We start from the raw sequence: 21985 nt of genomic DNA on the forward strand, positions 1-21985 counted from the left end.
TGGGAATAATTTCCAGGAACGCAGCACCTATATAAAAAAAACATAATTGAAAATGTACAAGAGGTTATGGGTCATTTGGGCGGCATGGGTTCAAAAGGACCTGTTACCATGCTGTGTGTCCAAAATATGTTTTTAAAATTAAGAATAAGGAGAAACTATTTTCCAGGAATGGTTGTTCGACAGGAAAACATTTATATATTGAGCAGAGTTAGAAATGGATACGTTTCTGGAGTAGAAGCAGATCTATGAGTGTGGGAGAGAATAGGTTAGAAGGATTAGTTTGCGATGGATGAGACTGTGGTGTGATGGTGGGGAAGTTTAGTCTGGGATAGATAAGGACAGCATGGTTGGTGTAGCGGTTAGCCCAAAGCCTTTACAGCGTCAGCGATAGGGCCCAGACCTGGGTTCAAATCCCATGCTGTCTGTAAGGAGTTTGTACGTTCTCCCCGTGCCTGCGTGGGTTTTCTCCGTAGGCTCAAGTTTCCTCCCACCCTTCAAAACATTTGGGGATTGAAGATTAATTGGTGTATTTCGAGGGGGGGCACGGGCTGGTGGGCTGGATGGGCCTGTCACCGTGCTATATGTCTACATTTAAAAAGATATATAAAACGTACTGGGGGTGTAGGTTAATGAGGTGTAATTGGGCAGCATGGACTCGATGGACTGAATAGGCCTGTTACAGTGCTGTACGTCTAATTTTAAAAAAAATATTGCCACTGTGGTTATATAGGGGTCTATCAAACCTAGCTACTGTAACCTGGCCCCGCAGCTTCCAGTTACAAGACTTTCTGTGTCTTATATTGGCCAGGCTTTTCACAACACTGTGGTTGGGCTTTGTACATCCAGCAAAAGATTTTTAAAAACTCTTTGCCCTTTTCACCTATTTTAGTAAATTTCAAATGTTCAAGTGGGACAGAGAATCTTGAATTATTTTATTGATCTGCTCAATTATAAAACCAAGATTTGGAGGACTGGATAAAATAGACTGGCTCTTGATCTTGAAGTAAAACCCCAGATAACCGGAAATTTAAAAAATAAAATCGAGGAAAATAAATTAATAATGAAATAAATTATAATTTATAAAAATTTAAATAAAAGTTTAAAATTGTTGAAGTAAATGCTCTCTTAAGTAGCAAATGAATCTTTGGTGATGGTGGGAGCAGCTATTTAGCCAGCGGAGGGCCCCGGCCAGGCTTTGCTTGTCACAGTTGTTTGAATAAAATAGTGTCGCCCATGATGAAGAGCTAGTTCATGCTGCTCTCCGCTGGGGTGACTCCTTATCCCTGCTTAGTAAAAGTCTTTATCTTTATTAGTTTATTATTAAGTATATTAGTAAGGCTTTATCATTAAACTTAGTGGGGGGGCGGGGTTAAGTATCTCTAATGCTATTGTTCATCTTTTGGGTGGCTCCGTGGAAGGGGAGGAACCTGCAGATGCAGCGACATTTAAATGACTGAAAATAAAGTAAAATGATTTAAGGTTGAAATATTCATGTAAGTGAAGTTTGTTCAGTGTAAGTACAGTGTAGTATTTTTATATTTTAAACTGTTTATTCTTAATGATAGGCATTGTAAAAGTAAGTCTCAAGCTACTGGAAACCTCACTTATCCACCATCTACCAATCCCCATAGGTGCCAGATACCAGGGGTTTTACTGTGTTTTGAAAATAAGCTGATGAGCCTCCCTCGGTTGTGGGAGAACACCTCGCCCTCCTGACCGCTCGTATCAGAATCTTTTGGAACTTGATCCACCAACTCTGAGCAGGAGGTGAGAGCGGTACTGCCGACCGAACCAAACTGCAGGGAAGTCCCCATCCTCCCTCTGAAGAAATAATTTGAACTCAGGAACAGCCTGGCCATGATTGGTGATGGTTGTGACAAGCATCAGCAGGTTGTGGCATGGGGTGGTGATCCACCTCTCCCCCACCCCAATCAAGTAAACAATGCTCGCGACAGCTGCAGGCATCCTGCCTCTGTCAGAAGTTGTGGGTTCAAGTCTCCCTTCCCGAAACTTGAACGCAAGAGACACATTGATGTTCTCGCTACAGCGCTGAGCCTAATCTGGGGGGGGGGGGGGGGGGGTGGCAGGGAGGAAATGAAAACAAAACCCTGTTGGCTGTCTCCAACAGACAGGAAAGTTTGCAAGCAAGTGTTCAAAAGTGAGTAGAATGTTCTTCCCAGTACATTGACCAACACTTAATCCTTTAATCCAGGGTTGGCCAAACCTTTTTGGTTGTGGGCCACATAGAGAAAAATATAAGGAGTCACGGGTCAAACAATATTAAGGCCAGCAGTTTTCAACCGGTTACATGGCAAGAAAATTGGTGTTTTAGACCAGAAAATCCCTGTGCCATCAAAATTTCATTTTCTATCAAAGTAACCTTATGACACACACACAGACACCAAGGGACAAAAGACTTGATCCTTTGTGTTAATGCCCCTTTCACACTGCCAACTCTCCTAGGAAGCGGGTAAACTTACCGGGCATGCTGCACTTAGGAGCCTTTCCCGCTAAATCGGCAGTGAGAGAATGTTTATTGTCATGTAAATAACCCAATGTACATGTGCACTGAAATTCTTACGTCCTGCAGCCAAACAGGTACTTTGTTTAAAAAAAATCTTCGAAAGTCAAATATCCTACGGAAAGAGATAATAAACATAAAAAGATAAATAATAAATATTCACAGTTACAGCCATCCAAGAAAAGGTGTTGGCCTAAGTCATTTTATCTTGGAAACTCCTATTGTACTAAATTTCCTTTTTTATCCCTCTCTAATTGATCAAGCTTATTTACTCTGGAAAGTTAAAGGTATAACATGCTTTTCGGATTTATTCTTGGATAACTCTTTCATGTCATTTGAACAATTATCCATGAAATATGATTTACCTCGATCTCATTTCTTTCGATATTTGCAGATTAGGAGTTTCTTAGTTTCGACTTTACCCTCTTTTCCCAATCGGGAGACTACGACTGTTTTAGAGGATATACTATATTCAAAATTCCCTCCAAAAGGTGTGATATCTAAATTATATAATATAATTACAAAAATAAATTCTGGGACTTCTGAAAAGTTTAAAAATGATTGGGAAAGAGAACTCAACCTTCATATTTCCAATGAAAATTGGAATAAAATTCTGCGACTGGTAAACTCTTCTTCTCTATGTGCAAAACATTCACTAATACAGTTTAAAGTTGTTCATAGAGCTCATATGTCTAAAGTTAAACTCCATCGCTTTTATTCTCATATCGATCCTATATGTGATAAATGTCAATTGGAAATAGCTTCCCTTACACATATGTTTTGGTCCTGTCCCTCTTTACAGAATTATTGGAAGGAAATTTTTTCCATTATATCTACTGTTTTGAATATTGATTTACAACCACATCCCATTACTGCAATTTTTGGATTACCTATGATAGATTTGACTTATTTATCTCTTCCTGCGGATCGTATGATTGCTTTTCTTACACTAATGGCTAGAAGATCTATACTATTGAATTGGAAAGAGGTTAATCCTCCCACTGTTTTCCAATGGTTTACCCAAACTATACTATGTTTAAATTTAGAGAAAATTAGAAACTCTGTCTATGAATCCCCTTCTAAGTTTGAGTTAACCTGGCGACCATTTATTCAATATTTTCATTTGTGGTGAGTTGATCTGGCTCTGTTTTCTTTCTATGATTATGTATGATAATTGGGCTGTAAGATGAAATCGGAGTGATCGGCGTGGTTTAGCTATATCTGTGGTTTTTTTTGGTTTTTTTAATTCAGATTTGTTTTTTCTTCTTTTTTGGGGTTTTTTTTCTCTTTTTTCATATATTGTTATTAATTATATCTTTTTTTTAGAGATAGTTCACACCCTAAACTGATCTAAAAATTTTTTTTATGATATATTTTTATTCTTTAATATTATTGTTTAATATCTCTGTATTAATTCATTACTTACTATGTATTTTTTATATCTCTTTGAACTGTATGTGTTTATAAATTATAATAATAATAAAAAGATTGAAAAAGAAAAGAAAGAAAAGGTGGGATTCAGATAGTGCGGTCAGGTCTTCTTTACGGTGAAGGTGTTTATGGTTAGGGCTGACAGGGAAAGTCCAGAGAGCCATTGGAAAAGAAGTGTTCTTAAATCTAGAGGTGTTGGTCTTCAGGGTTTTGGACCTTCTCCCTGAAGGTAGAAACAAGGAGAGGTTGTGACCAGGGTAATGGAAGTCCTTCTCGAGGCAGCGCCTCATGGAGATGTCTCCGATGGATGGGAGGTCGGAGCCCATGAAGGACTCGGCTCATGTTCAACTTCAAAGTTTGAATATAAATTTTTCAAATTTTGACAAAATGGACCCTTGAGCTTGTACCACCCCCAATACACCAATTTAACCTACAAATTCTGCACATTTTTGAAGAGTGGAGGAAACCGGAGCTCCCGGAGGAAACACTATTCACAGTGGCAGAGTCCTGGGTTCACAAAGTGCTGTCTGTAAGGAGTAAAAATACGATGCTGGAGAAACTCATTGAGAATTAAAGGCTCGAGCCCGTTGTTTATGTATCTTTACCTTTGCTATTTAAAATACACTGTCTGACCTGCTGAGTTTCTCCAGCATTGTATTTTTACTCCTTATAGATAGCACTGGAATCAAACCCAGGACGTTGGCAGTGTAATAGCATTGTGCTAACCACGTTTAGTAAACTAACTGAATTAAATTAACAAAGATAAGATAGATAGATACTAAATATTCACAGAAATCCTCAAGCAATATTCTCTCTACTGCACCGATAATGTAAAAGGGCCCCGAAACCTTGCCCACACTTCTCCACTACTGCCTCTGAGCTCCCTGTGAATTGTTGGATGGGCCTTCTTCCAAGGCTTTTACTTTGGATGCCCCTGTCGACTCCTGTTGTGACCTGCTAAGTAAACGTGCTCCCAGACAGGCAGGGGGAGGGAGGAGGGAAAGGCCATGACCTCTTGCAGCAATGGTGGCCGTGGACACCAGCTGCCTGCAGGCCCAGACGGAGATCATAAAGCAAATCCTCACCTGTTGCATCTCAGTGAATGTTATTGGTGGAACAGACACCCAGCTACAACACAGTGGGTTCCCTGTCAACTAATAGATTAACCACTTACAGCTCCTAAAGCTAACATTCCATCCCCGTAAAGGGTCTCACTGCTGAAAGCCTTTGTGTAAATAACACCAATTTGCCTTCAGTACTGAAAGAAAAGTCACAGGGCCTATGAAGGTACACAAGGCCTTTCAGCCCATTGAGATGAAGCTGGATTACAGCTCCTGAAATCTCAAACCTTTAATCTTTCTCCAGAGACCTCCTTTTCGGGGAGTGAGGACGTTGAACGACCCAAGGAACTGCTCACACTGACCATCCAAGATTCTTGTATGTACAAAACAGTATTTATTTATCTATTTGCATAGATTAAATACTTGTCCAGCGTATGTAGTGCTTGTCTGAATATGTGCTATGTCTGGTGGTGTGTCTGCGTATTTTGCACTGAGGACCAGAGAACGCTGTTTCGTCGGGTTGCACTTATGTAATTGGATGACAATAAAGCTTGGCTTGACTTTTTGATTGGTTGCTGCTTCCACCAACTTAAAAGAGTGTTGAGCTGCAGATCATAATGACTCCGTTTTTGAATAAGTTTCTCTTCACACCGCCTCTCTAAATACTTCCCAAGATTTTCAATCTGTGTCCCTATCTGTTGGACCGTCCTCCTCTCCATTCACCCTAAATCAGTGATTCTCAACATTTTTTCCCCACACAGTAACCTCTTTAAGTAATCCCTTACTAACCACAGAGTACCTATGATATCCTACATCATAAGTGCTCTGTGGTTAATAGGGGATTACTTCAGGTGGTATGTGAATAGAAAACAAACCGTTGAGAACCAGTGGTCTAAATGCCCATCATGATTTTTCCCACCTCTGTCAAATCTCTTTCTTGCAGTGAGAATAACCCAACGTGCTTCTGTTGGATTTTGTGTATCCTTCGTACCCTTTCAAAACATTGATGTCCAATTCCATGGACTTCAGTCCAAACGATGTTCAAGGTCAACGTGATTTCCCCCCCCCCCCCCCCCACCGTCCTATCTGTTCTTGTATGTTTGAAGCCCAGCAGCTAAGCTGCCTCACTCAGTGGCAGAGCTGGGAGAGCCACTGTCTTGCAGAGTCAGAGACCCAGGTTCAAATGGGCACAATCTGTCTGGAGTCTGCACATTCTCCTCATGACTGGGTGCTCTGGTTATTCTACCTATTACCTCCTGCCTGTGGGTCTGTGCTCCTCTCCCTGCCCTTTCCCCCTCTACCATTTTTGTTTGGACACCTACCAACATTTTTCCATACCTTGATGAAGGGCTGAAGCCTGAAATGTCTGTTATGTATCTTTACCTTTTGCTATGTAAAGGACACTGTTTGACCTGCTGAGTTTCTCCAGCATTGCATTTTTACTTCAAGCATGGTGTCTGCGGACTTTCGTGTTTTATTTTTGTTCTGGTTATCTCCTACATTCCAAAGACAAGCAGGTAATTTGGTTAACTGGCCACTGCAAACAGCCCTTATTGCATAGGTGAAGGAATTGAATCTGGGGGAGCTGAAGAGAATGTGGGGAGGGGAGAACAAAAAGTGAGGATTCACGTGGTAAGAGTGCAAGTCAATGACTGGTGGCAGAGCCTGTGTCTATCGGTGAGTTTGTAAATCCTCCAAAAGTGGCTTGCCCACCAAACATTTATAAGTGCACACACCAGGCCACTTTGAACCTGACATGCTTGTGAACCTCAGGTGCTAAATAGATGCAAGTGGAGGTGCCACGAGGACTGGCTGGGCTGAGGGTGGATCTGGAAAAGTGAAGGGTTCAGAAAGATCAAAGCAGTACAGGTGGAGAAGCTATCAACAGCAGAGGGGAAATGAGACTGCAGAAAGATTTTAGTCCTGTTTTTCTTACCAAGCACTCTGTCTTTCAGGAGATCTGCAACCTACTTCAACCAAATTCCCTCAGAGGGAATACGCAAAGGATCAGTCAACCTCTGAAGGAGAGTGGAACCTTTTTTAGTAGAAGTCCAAAACTCCAGCTGCCAGAAATCTGGACCACCCCAGAATCCAGACTTGAAAACTCTCTAACTTTTAAATTTAGTAGAGTTTTGTGTGCATTTATGCATAAACGCCACGGATGCACAGCAGCAACAAGCGAACATTTTATATTTATATTTTTGTCATGTCAACTTTATTTTTCTTTAAAACTGTTCATTCTGATGAATGAAGCATGCTGTACTTGCTAATGAATAAACTATCAACAGTTACCTCTTCATTTGTTCTTTATTAATCCATAAATTCGAATTTTAAAAGTACTGCCCGAGAATCCAGAAAATCTGCACCGACCCGATCCCCGAGCAGTCCAAATTTCTGGACTTCTACTGTAAATGGACCCATCTCTGGTTTGCGTACCATTCTCACCCAAAATGGGCCTCTGTTCCAATAGAATGGCAAAAGGTCTTTCCCAGAAAGATGATGGAAACCAAGGACAAATGGAGGGTTTGAAACTGAGGTTGGTGTATTCTTGGTCCAGAAGGTTTGATAAGTTATATTTTTTTCTTTCATTTATTTATTTTGTGGGATTTGGACATTACTGACAATGCCCATATCTTCATTGCTCTCCGAGAGGGGAAAGCTGCTTTCTGGTGAAGGCCCCTCTGTTCAGTTTGGGAGGAAGTGCTGGACTACAACTTGTCAAAGGATCACCAATGTGTTTCCAAAGTTTGAATGGCGTATGACTTGGGGGGAACTTTAAGGGGATAGTGTTCTCAAGCACCTGTTGCCATTGTCTTTTCTGGTGGCGGTGATTGCAGGTTTGGGAGGAGCAGTTTCCACCAGGTCTGGGGGACATAGTCTCAAGGTTCAGGGGAGCAGATTGAAGATGGAGGAACTGCTTCTCCTAGATAGTGAATCTGTGAAATTCTACATGCAAGGAAGCAGTAGGAGTTGCCTCACTGAACACATTTGAGAAAAAGATGAAAATGAAGATTAGGGCAAGTAAGTGGAGCTAAGTTCATGGCTAGATTGACCATGATCTTATTGAATAACAGACTAGATGGCAAATAGGAGCTGATGGTGAGCACTGACTCAGGGGACTGAAAGGCATTTCTCAGTGCCATTCTTCCCCATGGCCCTCAGGTCATGTGTTTGGAAATCACCATTGTATCAGGCTTCGTTGTGGAGGTGCAGCATTCTGCAGCCACCGAGCATCAGCGATGGACAGAATTAATAGTATGGTTAGCGTAAAGGGCTGCACGGTTAGCGCAATGCTGTTAAAACTCCGGTGACTGGGGGTTCGAATCCCACGATGTCTGTAAGGAGTTTGTACGTTCTCCCCACGTCTATGTGTTTCCTCCGGGTGCTCTGGTTTTGTTCAAAATATACGGGTATTGTAGGTCAGTTAGGCAACACAGACTCATGGGTCAGAAAGGCATGTTATCATGCTACATGCATGTCTAAATTTAAAACCAGCCCAATCCCATTCTCATGTCAAAGTCCCCTCGGAACAATTATATTTTCACATCACCTTTATTCCATTTATACAAAAATATATTTTGTAGATTATATTGTATTTCATTATTTATATTACATTTTTTTTTAAATCAGAAGGGCAAGTGTTTCATGTCACTTCATTCAATGGCAGCCACACTCCTCCACGATCATATCCTTGTGGTGACTCAGTACCACCTCCCAATCTTTGTAGTACAGCATGGACAAGTGGCTCATCCGGATTGGCACGCATGATGTACAGGGCACTCGCTTTGGATGGAAGGACTTCAACAAACTCTGCAACCAAAAATACCCAGAGCTGAACAAATTATTTTAAATTTTCATTTAAATTTAGACATACAGCACGGTAACAGGCCATTTTGGCCCACAGATCCATGCCGCCCAATTTACACCCCATTAACCTACACCATTGGTATGTTCTTGAAGGGTGGGAGGAAACCAGAGCCCCCAGAGAAAACCCATGCAGGCATAGGGAGAAAGTACAAACTCCTCACAGAGAGCATGGGATTTGAACCCAGGTCTGGTCCCATTCGCTGGTTCTGTAAAGGTGTTGCACTAACCCCTACACCAACCGGGCTGTCCATTTGATCAACTTAGAATGGCTTGCCCAGCAAATGGAACATTTATGGCTCTTCAGGCAGAGATAAATAAACCTTGAAACAAAAATGGTGGTTGGGAGAAAGATTTAATATTCCAAGAAGAAAGAAACTCTCTATTGGCAAGATCAAGGATAAGTACTTCTTCCTGTGGCAATGCTGATATGCAGTGTGTTGGACTCTGTCTAAGAGTGCAGGTTTAACAGGAGCTTTCCAAATGGGGAAGCGGACAAAGAGTGGGATCTTGGGAGTGGGATCACTTTAAAAAGGACCAGGCTGGTACGATGGACTGAACAGACTCTTCCTGCACATAGAGGTTCAACAATGGCAAGATTCACATCTCATCAGGAGCAAGATGTGGAAGCTTGGTTTTACGTGGAGGGGAGAGTGAGGTTGGTGCAGAGAGCACTGGGGTTTGTGGGGGGGGGGGGGGGTGTGTGAATAAAATGGTCCACAAAGCTAAGGACCCTTGTAAGACTGACTAGGATCAGGCAGACATGCAAAGAGGCCAAATTAAGCTTGGAGATTAGTAGATCTAAAGAAAACTGATGAAATAGAAACCAGAGGGATGTACAAAATAGGGACAGGGCTCAAAACCTGGTAGAAGTTGAAGAAAGTGTCAGACTGCAAGGGCAGTGAGAGTTAATAGTGGCAGACAAGTTGAGGTTTATGGAGGGAATGTGAGAACACTCCCAAGGGTAATGGAATAACCAAATGCTGGAAGTCAGTAAGGTGTACAAGTACAAGGTTAAACCCAGTAGCCATTTTGATGCACCACCGTTCTGTAGCGTCTGTAACATGGCACCCTCCACTTTTATTATTGCACTACTTGGATGGCATGGCTAATGTGGTGGTTATCACATATTACAGTGACTTTTTGATTGGTTCAAACCCAGATTCAAATCTGCCACTGGTTTTCTCCCACCCTCCAAAACGTACATGGTTGTAAGTTAATTAGCTGTAATTGGGCAGCTCTGGTTTAAATGGCTTCTACAGAGTTGTAAATAAATTTTTAAAATTAAATTTACTTGCTGTAGTTAAGTACGAGTCAACTTGCCTGGGTGCCACACGAAACATAACTTTTTACTGCATTTCGGTGAACCTGACAATAAGGCTGGCTGGATGGTTGACTCCTTCCTGTGTCCTTAACCAAGGAACAAAATCAAACTCAACACCAGGAAGTAGGTGTGAAGACTCGGACCCATTTGTGAACTCATTCGAGTACAGGAATTCCACAAGTCAGAAGGAATGAGTGGCGAAAGGGTTGCAAGGTCAGGATTCAGAGGACTGTGTCATTCCAAGCTCTTTACCGAAGGTAATATCTCAGGAGAGAGAGGTCTGAGGGGGAAAGGGTGTTCTTAAATGAGAGTGAGTGACTTGTGTTTAATTGTCAATGAAACAGGTTTACAAAGTAATGACACGTTAGAACTGTTACTGCGGTGAGATTAGTTTTTAAATTACTTTTTTAAAATTAGACATGCAGCACTGTAACAGGCTAATTCAGCCCTACGAGTCAGTTCCATCCAATTTACACCCCATTAACCAACACCCTGGTACATATTCGAAGGGTGGGAGGAAACGGGAGCCCCTGGAGAAACCCCACACAGACACAGGGCGAACATACAGTCAGTGCAAGATTCGAACCCAAGTCTGGTCCCAATCATTAGCTCTGTAAAGGCATGTGCTAACCGCTATGCCAACCATGCCATCCATTGTGGTCGAGGGTATAGAGACCCAAAATGTTTCAACTGATACAAGACCAGAGACAATGGAAATGATAGAATGGTAGGCAAGGTACTTCGTTCTTAATGATGCAATCTTATATACTGGTGGTGAGGCACCTCATTCATCTCACCTGCATGTATGCATGGTTCGTTGGCATGAAGGTCTCATCCACTGGTGACGGGCATTCTCCACCACACCGGTAGGCATTGAAACTTTTGGGGTAGATGACCCATTCGCCCCAGCCAATCTGGTCAAAGCTCACTTCCATGTCCATCCTCCGGCACAAGGACTGGTCCTTCCTCAGCTCCAAGGTGCTGTTGCCCATGTTCAACCTTTCTTTCCTGTTCCTCTTGTATCTCTTGCTGCCGGTGTCCACCTTGCTCTTCGAGGACTGCTGCACCGTGCTCAGCAGTGTGGAGGTGGCCCCTCCTACCCTGGTACTGTTCCTCTTGACGAACACTACCATCATGATCTGGCTGATGCTCCTGTGAGGAAGCTTCCTTTGGCTCCCTGCGGATCCCGATTTGCCGAACTTTCCCAATGGACGCTGTCGCCGCTCCTCAACCTTCCGGCAAACTTTGCCGAGAGGCTGGTGAATATCCTGATTGCCAAACAACTCTGGGCTCAGCCAGCTGTTCAGGAGGCCAGTGATGTTGAAGACCTGCCAGCCCGACCTGGCGCTGGAAGGTTTGATGATGAAGGAGCCAAGAGCCAAGTGTTCATGACATGTCCGATTAATGTTGCATTTGTAAGTATGGCTATGGTTAATGACAACTGTGGTGTTTTGACATACAGAGGACAAGGGTGGACGGATACGGAGCTCAGCAAACTGTACAGTCTCATGGACGGAAATAGACGTCATGTCAAAATCGATAAACCAACCATCTTCGCTGCGATTCCAAGCTGCAAGAGAAGATTACCGGATTATAGAAATTTACAGCACAGAGAGTGGTCATTGAATTCTAAGTCCTTTGAGAGGTATCACACAGAATTGCAATCACTTCTCAAGAGAGAAAGACCTTGGGAATTGGGTAACAGAATTGGTCAAAGGCATGGAAAACAGGCCACTGAGTCTGCCTCAACCATCCACCTATTAATATTAAACACTTTAAAATAATTTTTGCCCATATTCTCATTGTGTCCTCCCAGATTCTTTCACTCACCTGCCTGCCCAGAGCCATGCTGCACACCTGGAGGAATTTACATTGGCCAATTAACCCACTGACCCACATCTTAGGAGTATGGGAAGAAACCGAACCAACTGGAGGAAACCCAGCTTCATGGGAAGGGCATGCAAACTCCACAAAAATAGCACCCGAGGTAGGTACTGAACTCCAAACTCTGGTGCTGTGAGACAGTGGCTCCCTCTAGCTGTACCTCTGTGTGGCTCATTGCCTCCAGTTCATCTTTGACCATCCTGTGTAATAATGAAGTCAGTGACTCATCATTGACGTGGTGGAGAACTTTGTCAAAATGAGGCCCATTATCTCCTCAGAGTCTCGCCCATTCCCAGCCAGCAGATGGTCAGCATTCAGTTTCAGACTACAGTATGGACAGTGCCCAATGGATGGGATCCCAACAGTTTCCAACTCCTCATTGAAACCCAATGGGGTGACAGTGACCTTCCTCTGATGTATTTAACCAAATGTGACTTGGGCAGCCACAAATAAATTCAGAGAATTAGCACTCAGTCGGAAAGAGACCACATGATCAATAAAAAAAGTATTTCTTAGATCAGTGCTTATTGGAATTTAGGTCGGAGGCTTGGAGAATGAAATGGCAAGTAAGATAACAAACAATTCTATTCATTTTATTTTTAAAAATATTTCACTTACAAATTTTCAAGGCAAACAGTGCAAGACAAAATAAGTTTCCAAAGTAATATAACATCCATTGATAGCTATTTCATGTCTAACTATAATTAACTATACCCCCCTCCCCTGAGAAAAGAAAGAAAAATAGAAAAAGAATAGCAAGAAACAAGAGATTCTATTCATTTTAGAAGGTGATTTGATCAAGATGTTAAGGGTATTAAAAGAATTAGGAAATCAGGATCACTGCAATGAAGAAGGACCTTCATCCTTCTAATTAATTCTGGCTTCTTGAGGACCCATCAGTTACATTAGCCAGCTCCTTCCCTACAACTCTGGGAATTATTCCCTTTCCCTCTGAAGTATTGTGGATCCAAAAGGATACTGGAGCATGGTAACCTTCTGCAAGCTGCTAGTGTGCAACACAAAAACCAAGGTTTTTGCTGCATCTCTGTAACATGTGACAATGAACAGTTTGACTGGTAACCCAGGCTGGAACTGGAGAGCACAGCCTCAGCATTTGGGGGGGGGGGGGGGGGGGGGGGGGGGAGGGGGAGTAGATTTAGGATGGGGATGAGGAGAAACTGCTTCTCCCAGTGAGCTGTGAATCTGTGGAATTCTCTGCTCAAGGACACAGTAGAGGCTGCCTCATTAAATACATTTAAGACACAGTTAGATAGATTTTTGCATAATAGGGAAATTACCATATGCACTTGTATAAAAGTCAAATTTTGTAGACCACTATTTAATGTTAAATTTATGGGGTTGACTATTACATGGATTCCTTTTGAGGGGTTGAAATTCACACAAGAATCCAAAATACCATATCCGTAGCAGGTTCAAATGATCTTTAAACAAATAAAGATTAAAATCACTGAAGTAAAGAACCTAATTATACACATCAAAACACATATCCTATCATGGAGGAGGTCAGGACCGCATTAAATATCTGTGTCAAGAGGCATTGGGAGCTTCAATCGGCAGGCGGCCGGGGCCAAGATGAGAGACAAGCATTGACTTTTTACACCGTACATGGAAAATTCCAGATTTATTTTGCCCAAAAAGTGAGGGCCAACTTTTACATGAGTTTGTACCGCAAGGGTTATGGGGAAAAGGCAGGCACGTCTGCACCCAGATCAGACACATCCTTGTTGATTGGCAGAGGTGGCTCGCAGGCCAGATTGCCTGCTCCTTCATGTTCAATTACAGCTTCCACTTTGCTCACAGCCAGTGTCAGATCATGCACACAGCATACAAAAGTTTCTTCTTAAACCCCTCATGTCTACGCTACTAATCACCTGATCCTGAGTTTTCCTGTGACTAAGAACACTGCCTAAACCCTTCATGATTCCAGACCTGAAATTATTTCCTCTGGTGAGGGAAAGATGAGGAAGGGGACACAAACTGTAAATCAGAGATTTATATTTGACTTAGATGGCGTGGAGGACAGTGGAAATGTTACAAAGGCACACTAAAGGCCTCCCAAAAGTCGCATGACATAGTCACGACCTGGAAAATGCCAGCACAAAACTGCCTGACTTGGCCATCAAGCCTACGAAGCAAGGTCACCTGCTGAAGTGCAAGGTGCGCAAGCCCAGAGCCACCGACTGCAGTGCCCACACACATCTGCACAATGGGCCAGGACATTCTGTGCGCTAATTGGCTTGATCAGTCATCTTCGGACACACCGCATCCAATCTTCAAGTGACTAATGGTGTTAGGGTCTTCATCGACAATGATGGATGAATGATGACTTGGATGAGAACAGAGTCACTAATTTTTTTTGGATGACGTTGTTGGGAACAAGATAGATAGGAAACCAATTATAAAGATGACATAAGGAAGGTACGAAGAATGGTTGATTAGTTAAGTCAGTGGATAGAGGCCTGGCCAACAGACTATAATGTGGGGAAATTATCTATTTTGGGAGAAGAGCACTAAGAAGCATCATCTGAATATGAGACTGCAGGAGTTGAAGGCACAGAGTGTCACAAGCAGCTGATGTGCAGGTACAGCAGCAGAGGGAAAACCAAAGAATATAATCATTCATTGCAAGGGGAATGGAATACAAAAGCAGACATAAGCAGCATTAGCGAAGAACTCGCAACTTTATTTTAGCTATAGCCCCCTTTGGACTCTGCTCAAAGTTTATGGGCCCCAGCGCTGGATTAGCTTAGTAGCAAATGCTAAGATCCTTGCATTTTCAAGGGCCCCGTGCTAAATGCTGGCAAGTGATCAATTCCGATTCAGTGATTCTGCACTTGCTCTGTTGCTATAGTAGAATATTGCCTTCAACTTTTATCAATGACTGGGTGTTTAAGGTTAGCGATTTTAACCAATTAACACCTTTAATTGGAGTTATTATTTTAACACAGTAATTAATGAGAGTGTGGTATCTATGTTGTACATATTTGATGCATAAATATGAAGGTATTTGAAACTGAAGTCATAGCACAAAGATGAAAACAAAAATGGAAACACGTCTTAGCTGAACCATAAAAACACATCTCGGGCCCTCAGTCAGCTGGCTGGTTTGTTTACATGACGGGGGGATCTGCAAGATATGTAATCATTATAAGCATCATTATACGAATAAATAATTTTGTTCAAATTGAGTTAGTTAAGTATATGCCGAGACTGATGAGTGCTATGTAAAAGTGTGAGGTGATGTGAGAATTTAACATGAACTTCTACATGAAATGGATGTTTCCAGTATCATCAACAAATTTCCTCATGCTAAATCTAGAAAATTTAACTTGTAAATTGTAGATTTGTTACTTTTGACACTGAATTTGATAGCTATATGTAAGTAATACTATTACTGACAGACATATTTGCTGTATTATCTGGCTGTATAGCAAATGAAAAAAATTAATTAATTTATTATGCAAGTAAAAATTGTATGTTTTAATATTTGTGAGTATTTTTTTTTAAATTCACCCCCTTTATAGCATATGTTACAGGCCCCACACACTGGCTTAATCCAGCCCTGTGAAACAGTCAAGTTTAGTTGGTTTCTTCATTAGATCTCTCCGACTGACTACATCAGTCCATGCTCCCCCCCCACCCCGAAAGTGCCTTGCGGTCATCAACCCCTGCCCATTGAAAATGGCTGATGTACACCACTGGTGTCCTTATTAAGAAAGGTTGTTAATGCACAGGAAGCTATTCCCAGATTTACCAAACTGACCACAGGAAGAAAGGCTGGACAGATTCAGGCTGGAGGTCTGTGACTAGTGGGGTTCCACATGGATCTGTTCTGCTCTTTGTGATTTTTATAAATGACCTAGATCAGGGGTGTCAAACTCAAATTCACGGAGGGCCAAAATTAAAAACTTGGACTAAATCGAGGGCCGAACTAAATATTTATTCAAAATTTTCAACAACATCTGCATGTTTTCTCTTCTTTCAACATATGTAATGTTAAACTTTTTCTTATTAAAATAAATGTTTAATAATAGTTTTGGATAAACTCTTTCCAGAAGCATTAACAAATGAGAAATAAAATATTCAATAAATAATATTTCTCTATAGAGGATTTGTCAAATGTTGCTAGTGTGCTGTTGAATAGTAAAATCTGAGGGCTATTGAGAATGTGGCAGAATAACATGATTCCTGAAACAATCAAATGGGTGACAGATTGTGGGCATGAACTCTAGCAGGGTTATTTGCCATGCCCTTTTTCCATTGGTTCAGATATCCTTTGATTTACACACTTTTCAAGTTTTATGCCTAATGAGCTTGTATCCAGGTGCAGGACCATTTTTAACTGTGACATGAAACTATTGGAAGATCGTTTTATCCTGAGATTAAAGTTCATAATACTTACTCAGGCCTGTGTGCAGGAGGGCGGGGTTTGCGGGCGATCGGGTTGGACAACGACTGTGCGGGGGCATCGGCTCTCGCTGCAGGGCGGCATCTCGGTGGATCAGCGGCCCCGTCACCGTGAGTCGCGGGTCAGCCTGCGGCAGGGAGGGGGAGTGGGCAACGGTCCTGGCGAGGTCAGGCCCCCCCCTGAGTTTCTGCCAGACCCCCCTTAACCTGCTGAGTTTCTCCCGGACCTCCCTTGACCTGCTGAGTTTCTCCCGGATCCCCCTTTGACTTGCTGAGTTTCTCCCGGACCTCCCTTGACCTGCTGAGTTTCTCCCAGACCCCCCTTGACCTTCTGAGTTTCTCCCGGACCCCCTTTGACTTGCTGAGTTTCTCCCGGACCTCCCTTGACCTGCTGAGCTTCTCCCGGACCCCCCTTGACCTTCTGAGTTTCTCCCGGACCCCCCTTGACCTTCTGAGTTTCTCCCGGACCCCCCTTGACCTTCTGAGTTTCTCTCGGACCCCCCTTGACCTTCTGAGTTTCTCCCGGACCCCCTTTTCTTTCCATGCCGGTGTCCCAGGACCTTTCCAGGGCAGTCTCTGCGCTCAGGACCGCGCTGGGATCCCGGTCAGCAGTGGAGGAGCAGGAGAGCGCGGCTAATCCCGATCCAGCCCACGCCACTCCCGAGATTGGCGGGGAGTTCCACCCTACCTGCCCGACCAGCCTCGCTCTCCATGTGTACTACGGGCACCCGTCGCTGGTCCGGTGGGAAGGCACAGGGCGGCCGGCGACCCCATTGCCCGGCAGGGAGCCCCAATCTTCCCTCCAGCGTCCCGACTCCATCTGCAGCTCCAAGAAACGCTGTGCCACTGGGGTTCCGGGCGCTGGGAAGCGGCCTTGGCTTCCCCTAACACCGGCCAGGTCGCGCTGCGGTGGGGGGGGGGGGGGTGGGGGGACACGACATCGTGTTTATAAAACCACCCACCACTACTTTTCAAGGACCAGGATTTTTCTCTCTCTCTCTCTCTCACCCGGGACACAGCAGTTACTGTGCATGCGCTATACTGGCGCGGCGGCCAGCGGGCCACCTCTAATACATTTTTGATATGATCTTGTGGGCCAAATATAATTATATTGCAGGCCAAATTTGGCCTGCAGGCCAGAGTTTGACATGTGTGACCTAGATGAAGAAGCAGAAGGATGGGTCAGGAAGTTTCAGATGATATGAAGGTTGGGAGGGTTGTGGATAGTGCTCAGGGATGTTGTAGGTTACAAAAGGACAGGCAGGATGCAGAGTTGGTTTGAAAAGTGGCAGATGGAGTTCAATCCAGATAAGTGTGAGGTGATGCATTTTGGAAGATCAAAACCACAAGCATAGTATAGGGTTAATGGTCAGATACTTCGGAGTGTGGAAAAACAGAGGGAAATTGGGGTCCAAATCCATACATCTCTCAAGGTCGCCACACAGATTGATAGGATAGTTAAGAAGGCCTATGGGATGCTGGGCTTCATAAGCGGGGGACTGAGTTCAGGAGTAGAGAGGTCATGTTGCAACTCTACAAATCTCTGGCGAGACCTTTGTATTCAGTTCGAGTCATTTCATGAAAGGATGTGGAAGTTATGGAGAGGATGAAGAGAAGAAGGTCTACAAGCTTCTGAGAGGCATAGTCAAGATAGATGGCCAGCACCCATTTCCCATCTATTGTGGGAACAACAAACACCAGAGGACATGTAGAAAGTGAAGGGAGGGAAAGTTTATTCAGAGAGAGTAGTGGGTATCTGGAATGCATTACCAGGAGTGATGGTACAGGCTGGAACATTAGGGGCATTTCAGAGACTCTTAGACATATGAATGAAAGAAAAAAAAAAGGAAAGGTTTAGTTTTTTGGTAGGAATATATAGGTCTGCACAACATTGAGGGGCGAACGGCCTCTGCTGCGCTGTAATGTTGTATGTTCTACTCAAGACGGTGTTAAGACTCATTCTTTTTTTTTAATTTTGGGGCTGGTCTTCTTCAAAGGGCGGTGGAAGCGGAATCGTTAAACACTTTTCAGGCAGAAGTGGGTCGATCCGGGGTGGGGTGAAAAATATCATGGGTAAACGGGAATGCGGGGGTTGAAAATGTAACCAGAGCACTCGTGATTTTATTAAACGGAGGGACCCAGTGGTCTACCTCGACTCCTGCTCACAAGTTGTTTGACAAAGTACATTCATACAGTACCTTTCACGCCAATTTGAATGATTTGAATGCCCTACACGGTTGTATTGTGTTCAACAAGCTCCCACAAACAACGGCCATTAGTGACTGGATTATCTATTTTAATGGTGTTAATTCAGGAATGAACGGTATTCTGGGCAGTTTTTAAAAAGTCAATCCATTTAACCACGATGTTCGGTCTCTCATTGGTTTTCTCTGCCTCTCTCAACTCCCGGAACCAAGCGTTTGCACCTGCCCCTTAACGTCCCCAGGCGGTGTCTCGGTTGGGGGGAAAAAATTGGGGGGGGGGGGGGGGAGAGATGAAGATAGGAGTGAAATTTTTTTGCTTCATTGAAGTTGCCAGATCTCTGCCCACCTGCGCAGCGAGGAAGGGGGGGGGGGGGGGGGGCGGCGCTGGAATTGTATCCCGAAACCCGGTGGGAAACTCGGGGACCAACAACAACCCCCCCCTCCCCCCCCAATGCTGGGGGAAACTGGATTTGGATAAACCCCGGTCTGCACCCCTACCCACATCACAGCACCGTCCACACTTCCCAAACATTCCTTGGACACGCGAAAGAACAAGACCCAGAAACTCGAGAAAGAGCGTTGAGTGGCACAGAAACAGGCCCATCGGCCCATCTCGTCCATACCGGCAAGTAGTAATGATTGTCAACCTTTTTCTTTCCACTCTCTTGCCACCTTAGGTAATCCCTTACTAACCACGGTGCACCTATGGTATAAAATGGTTGTCTGTAAGGGATTATTTAAAGTGGCATGTGAGTGGAAAGAAATGGATGAGAACCACTGATTTAATACTTGCGCGGCGTGGATCCCAGGCCAAGTTCACACTGCCTAACCCTGAATCCAGGGAAGATACGGAAGGAAACCAATCCTGAAACATCATTTCTCCCTCTCCACAAACCCCCTTTTTTAAAAAAAAAGTATTTTGTTTCTAATTTTATTTAAAAAAAGGTTTACATTTAAAACACATTAGACAGACTCACCCCTGGCCATTAGACTGACCACTTCGTCCGCTTCATGCGCCGCTCTCTGATCCAGGGCGGAAAGGTCTCTGCCACCTCTGCCTGTCACCGCCTTGTACAGTTGGATCATGTAAAATGGGTACCGGGGTCGTGTCCCGGGGCTGACCGCCCCCCGACCCATCTGGGCTCGACCGAGGAAGTAGCGCAGAGCGTCCCGGTCCTGACCCGGCCTCCCGTGCCAAGCGGCGGCGGCAAGGACCGGGACGGAGAGCAGCAAGAGGGGCAGGAGAGCAGGCATCTGGGTCGGACGGTCGAGCCGCTGACCCATCCGGACTGATGGGGAAAGTCGGAGAAACTGCAGGCGCGTATTGAGTGCCCGCCTCTTATAGCCCAGGCACCGCGGTTTGATCTGACCGCCTCTCGCAATGGCAGACTTAACTTCCTACATGCCAATACACACAGGTTCGCAGCTGACCCCGGACTTTTCTTGGGGAACCACCCCACCCCCTCCGACTTGAACTAAACCCTTCACCACTCCCCCCGCCTCCCCAACGAACACCTAAAATATTAACGTTGGATCACAGCAAAAATAACTTGGGAGAAAAATTTCCTGGTGATCAACGAACAAGATTTTGGGGGTGGGAGTGGGAGAGTTTTTAGATTATCTGTCTGTTCTTGGGTGAGAGTGGACGGTTCAGTTCAATTGCTAATATCTGACCCCCCCCCCCCCCCTTCCAAATTTATCAGACGCCCAACCCCTTGAACTCACAGTAACGGAGCGGTTGTTAGTACGAATGATTAAATCAGACCCCTGGAAACGAGATCAGCATTTCAGAGAAGAAAATAGCCTATTCAAATCGCAACCTCCCCCCTAATCCCGATGCAACGGTGCACAAGGTTGGGCGAGATAGAACTGCAATCGGGGACGAACGGTATCTCCTGAATTCATTATCCTTTTAATTTTTACCCCCCCCCCCCCCCGCTTCGTCCACCATCTATTTTTGATGGCAACATTTCCAAGGGTTTAATAGAGTTACCAGTTGGGACCGTGGGGTCTGTCTGGGGCTGGGTGGAGTTTCAGTCAGCGAGGTGTGAGGTGCCGGTCTCTTTGAATTGGGAAGCGAAAACGAGCTGCTTAATGCGTCAACTGCCCTGGTGAGATATGCTTGTTTCTCTCCTCCTGCAAGTCCAGATCAGCTCAGCTGGGATCCAGCCTGTCCTCTCTCGGTCGGATGCCATGGGCTTCGGTCACGGGCGGAGCGCAGTGTGTGAGGTTATCGTTGGGGAACCGCCGCCGCTTCACTTTATTATCTGTAGATGTCCTGCCCCGCCTCTTTCAGCGTCCTGACACTCTCCCGGAACATTACATTGCGGAGACAGGCCCTTCGGCCCTTCTAGTCTGTGCCGGACTTTTTCTGCCTAGTCCCACTGACCTGCACCCAGATCATAGCTCTCCTCCATACCCCTCCCATCCATGTACCTGTCCAAATGTTTCTTAAATGTGAAAATTGAGCCCGCATTCACCACTTCAGCGGGCAGCTCCTTCCACACGCCCTCCTTGGCACCCTGACTCTCTCCTTCCCCCGCACCTTGACTCTCACCTCCCCCCAACCCTCATCACCGTGATTCCTTCCCCCACCCCCACCTCCAACTTCGGCACTCTGACTCTCTTCCCACCCAACTTCGGCACCCTGTCTCCTCCTCCTCCCACCACCACCCTCGGTATCCTAACTCCCCCTCTTTCTTCCCCCACCCCCTTCCCGGCACCCTGACTCCCTCTCTCCCAACCTCGGCACCTTGACCTCCTCCATCCCCCTTCCCCCACCCTCAGCAGCCTGACCCCCCCCCCCCGTCTTCATCCCCTCAGATCGTGCATCATTACATTTTCTGTAAAATTAACGCGATTTTACACTGGGTGAAGGTTTATTGGCAGGACGATTCTGGTTAGGATTGCGAGCAGCTCGTCTGTGCTGATACATCAGCAGTAACGTGGTGACCTTTAGATCCTACTGCCATCCTGTGGTGAGGAAGGTGTGCACACGAACAGCTGCCACCATTCAGTGGGATCTGTTTGTATAATGAAGGCACCATGGCTTTTGGAATTTGGGTCTGTTAAAACAAGCTAGTGGAACTAAATTATTCAAATATTGTTTCACAAGTTCATGAAAAACAAAATAACTTAACAAAATAGATTTCAAAACAGTTGGTGCATATAATATTGGACAGACACCCTGTCACCAATTAATGGCTGATTTTTCCTGTATATTTCTCACTGTTGTCCAGTGAAAACTGCCAGATATTGTAGACTAGAC

At 44.5% G+C, this 21985-nt stretch overlaps 1 protein-coding gene across 1 annotated transcript; it reads right to left on the minus strand.

Moving 5' to 3' along the window:
- Positions 1-8513: 8513 nt before the first annotated feature.
- On the minus strand, positions 8514-20048 carry LOC138754114 (nodal homolog). The gene is made up of 3 exons (XM_069917943.1): positions 19695-20048; positions 10999-11771; positions 8514-8823 (listed from the first exon to the last, which is right to left on the minus strand). The coding sequence occupies exons 1-3, from the start codon at positions 19999-20001 to the stop codon at positions 8671-8673; spliced, it is 1233 nt and encodes a 410-aa protein (XP_069774044.1). The 5' UTR covers positions 20002-20048; the 3' UTR covers positions 8514-8670.
- Between the last annotated feature and the right edge of the window lie 1937 nt (positions 20049-21985).

Source organism: Narcine bancroftii, chromosome 2, assembly GCF_036971445.1.
Source record: "Narcine bancroftii isolate sNarBan1 chromosome 2, sNarBan1.hap1, whole genome shotgun sequence".
Lineage (NCBI taxonomy): Eukaryota > Metazoa > Chordata > Chondrichthyes > Torpediniformes > Narcinidae > Narcine > Narcine bancroftii.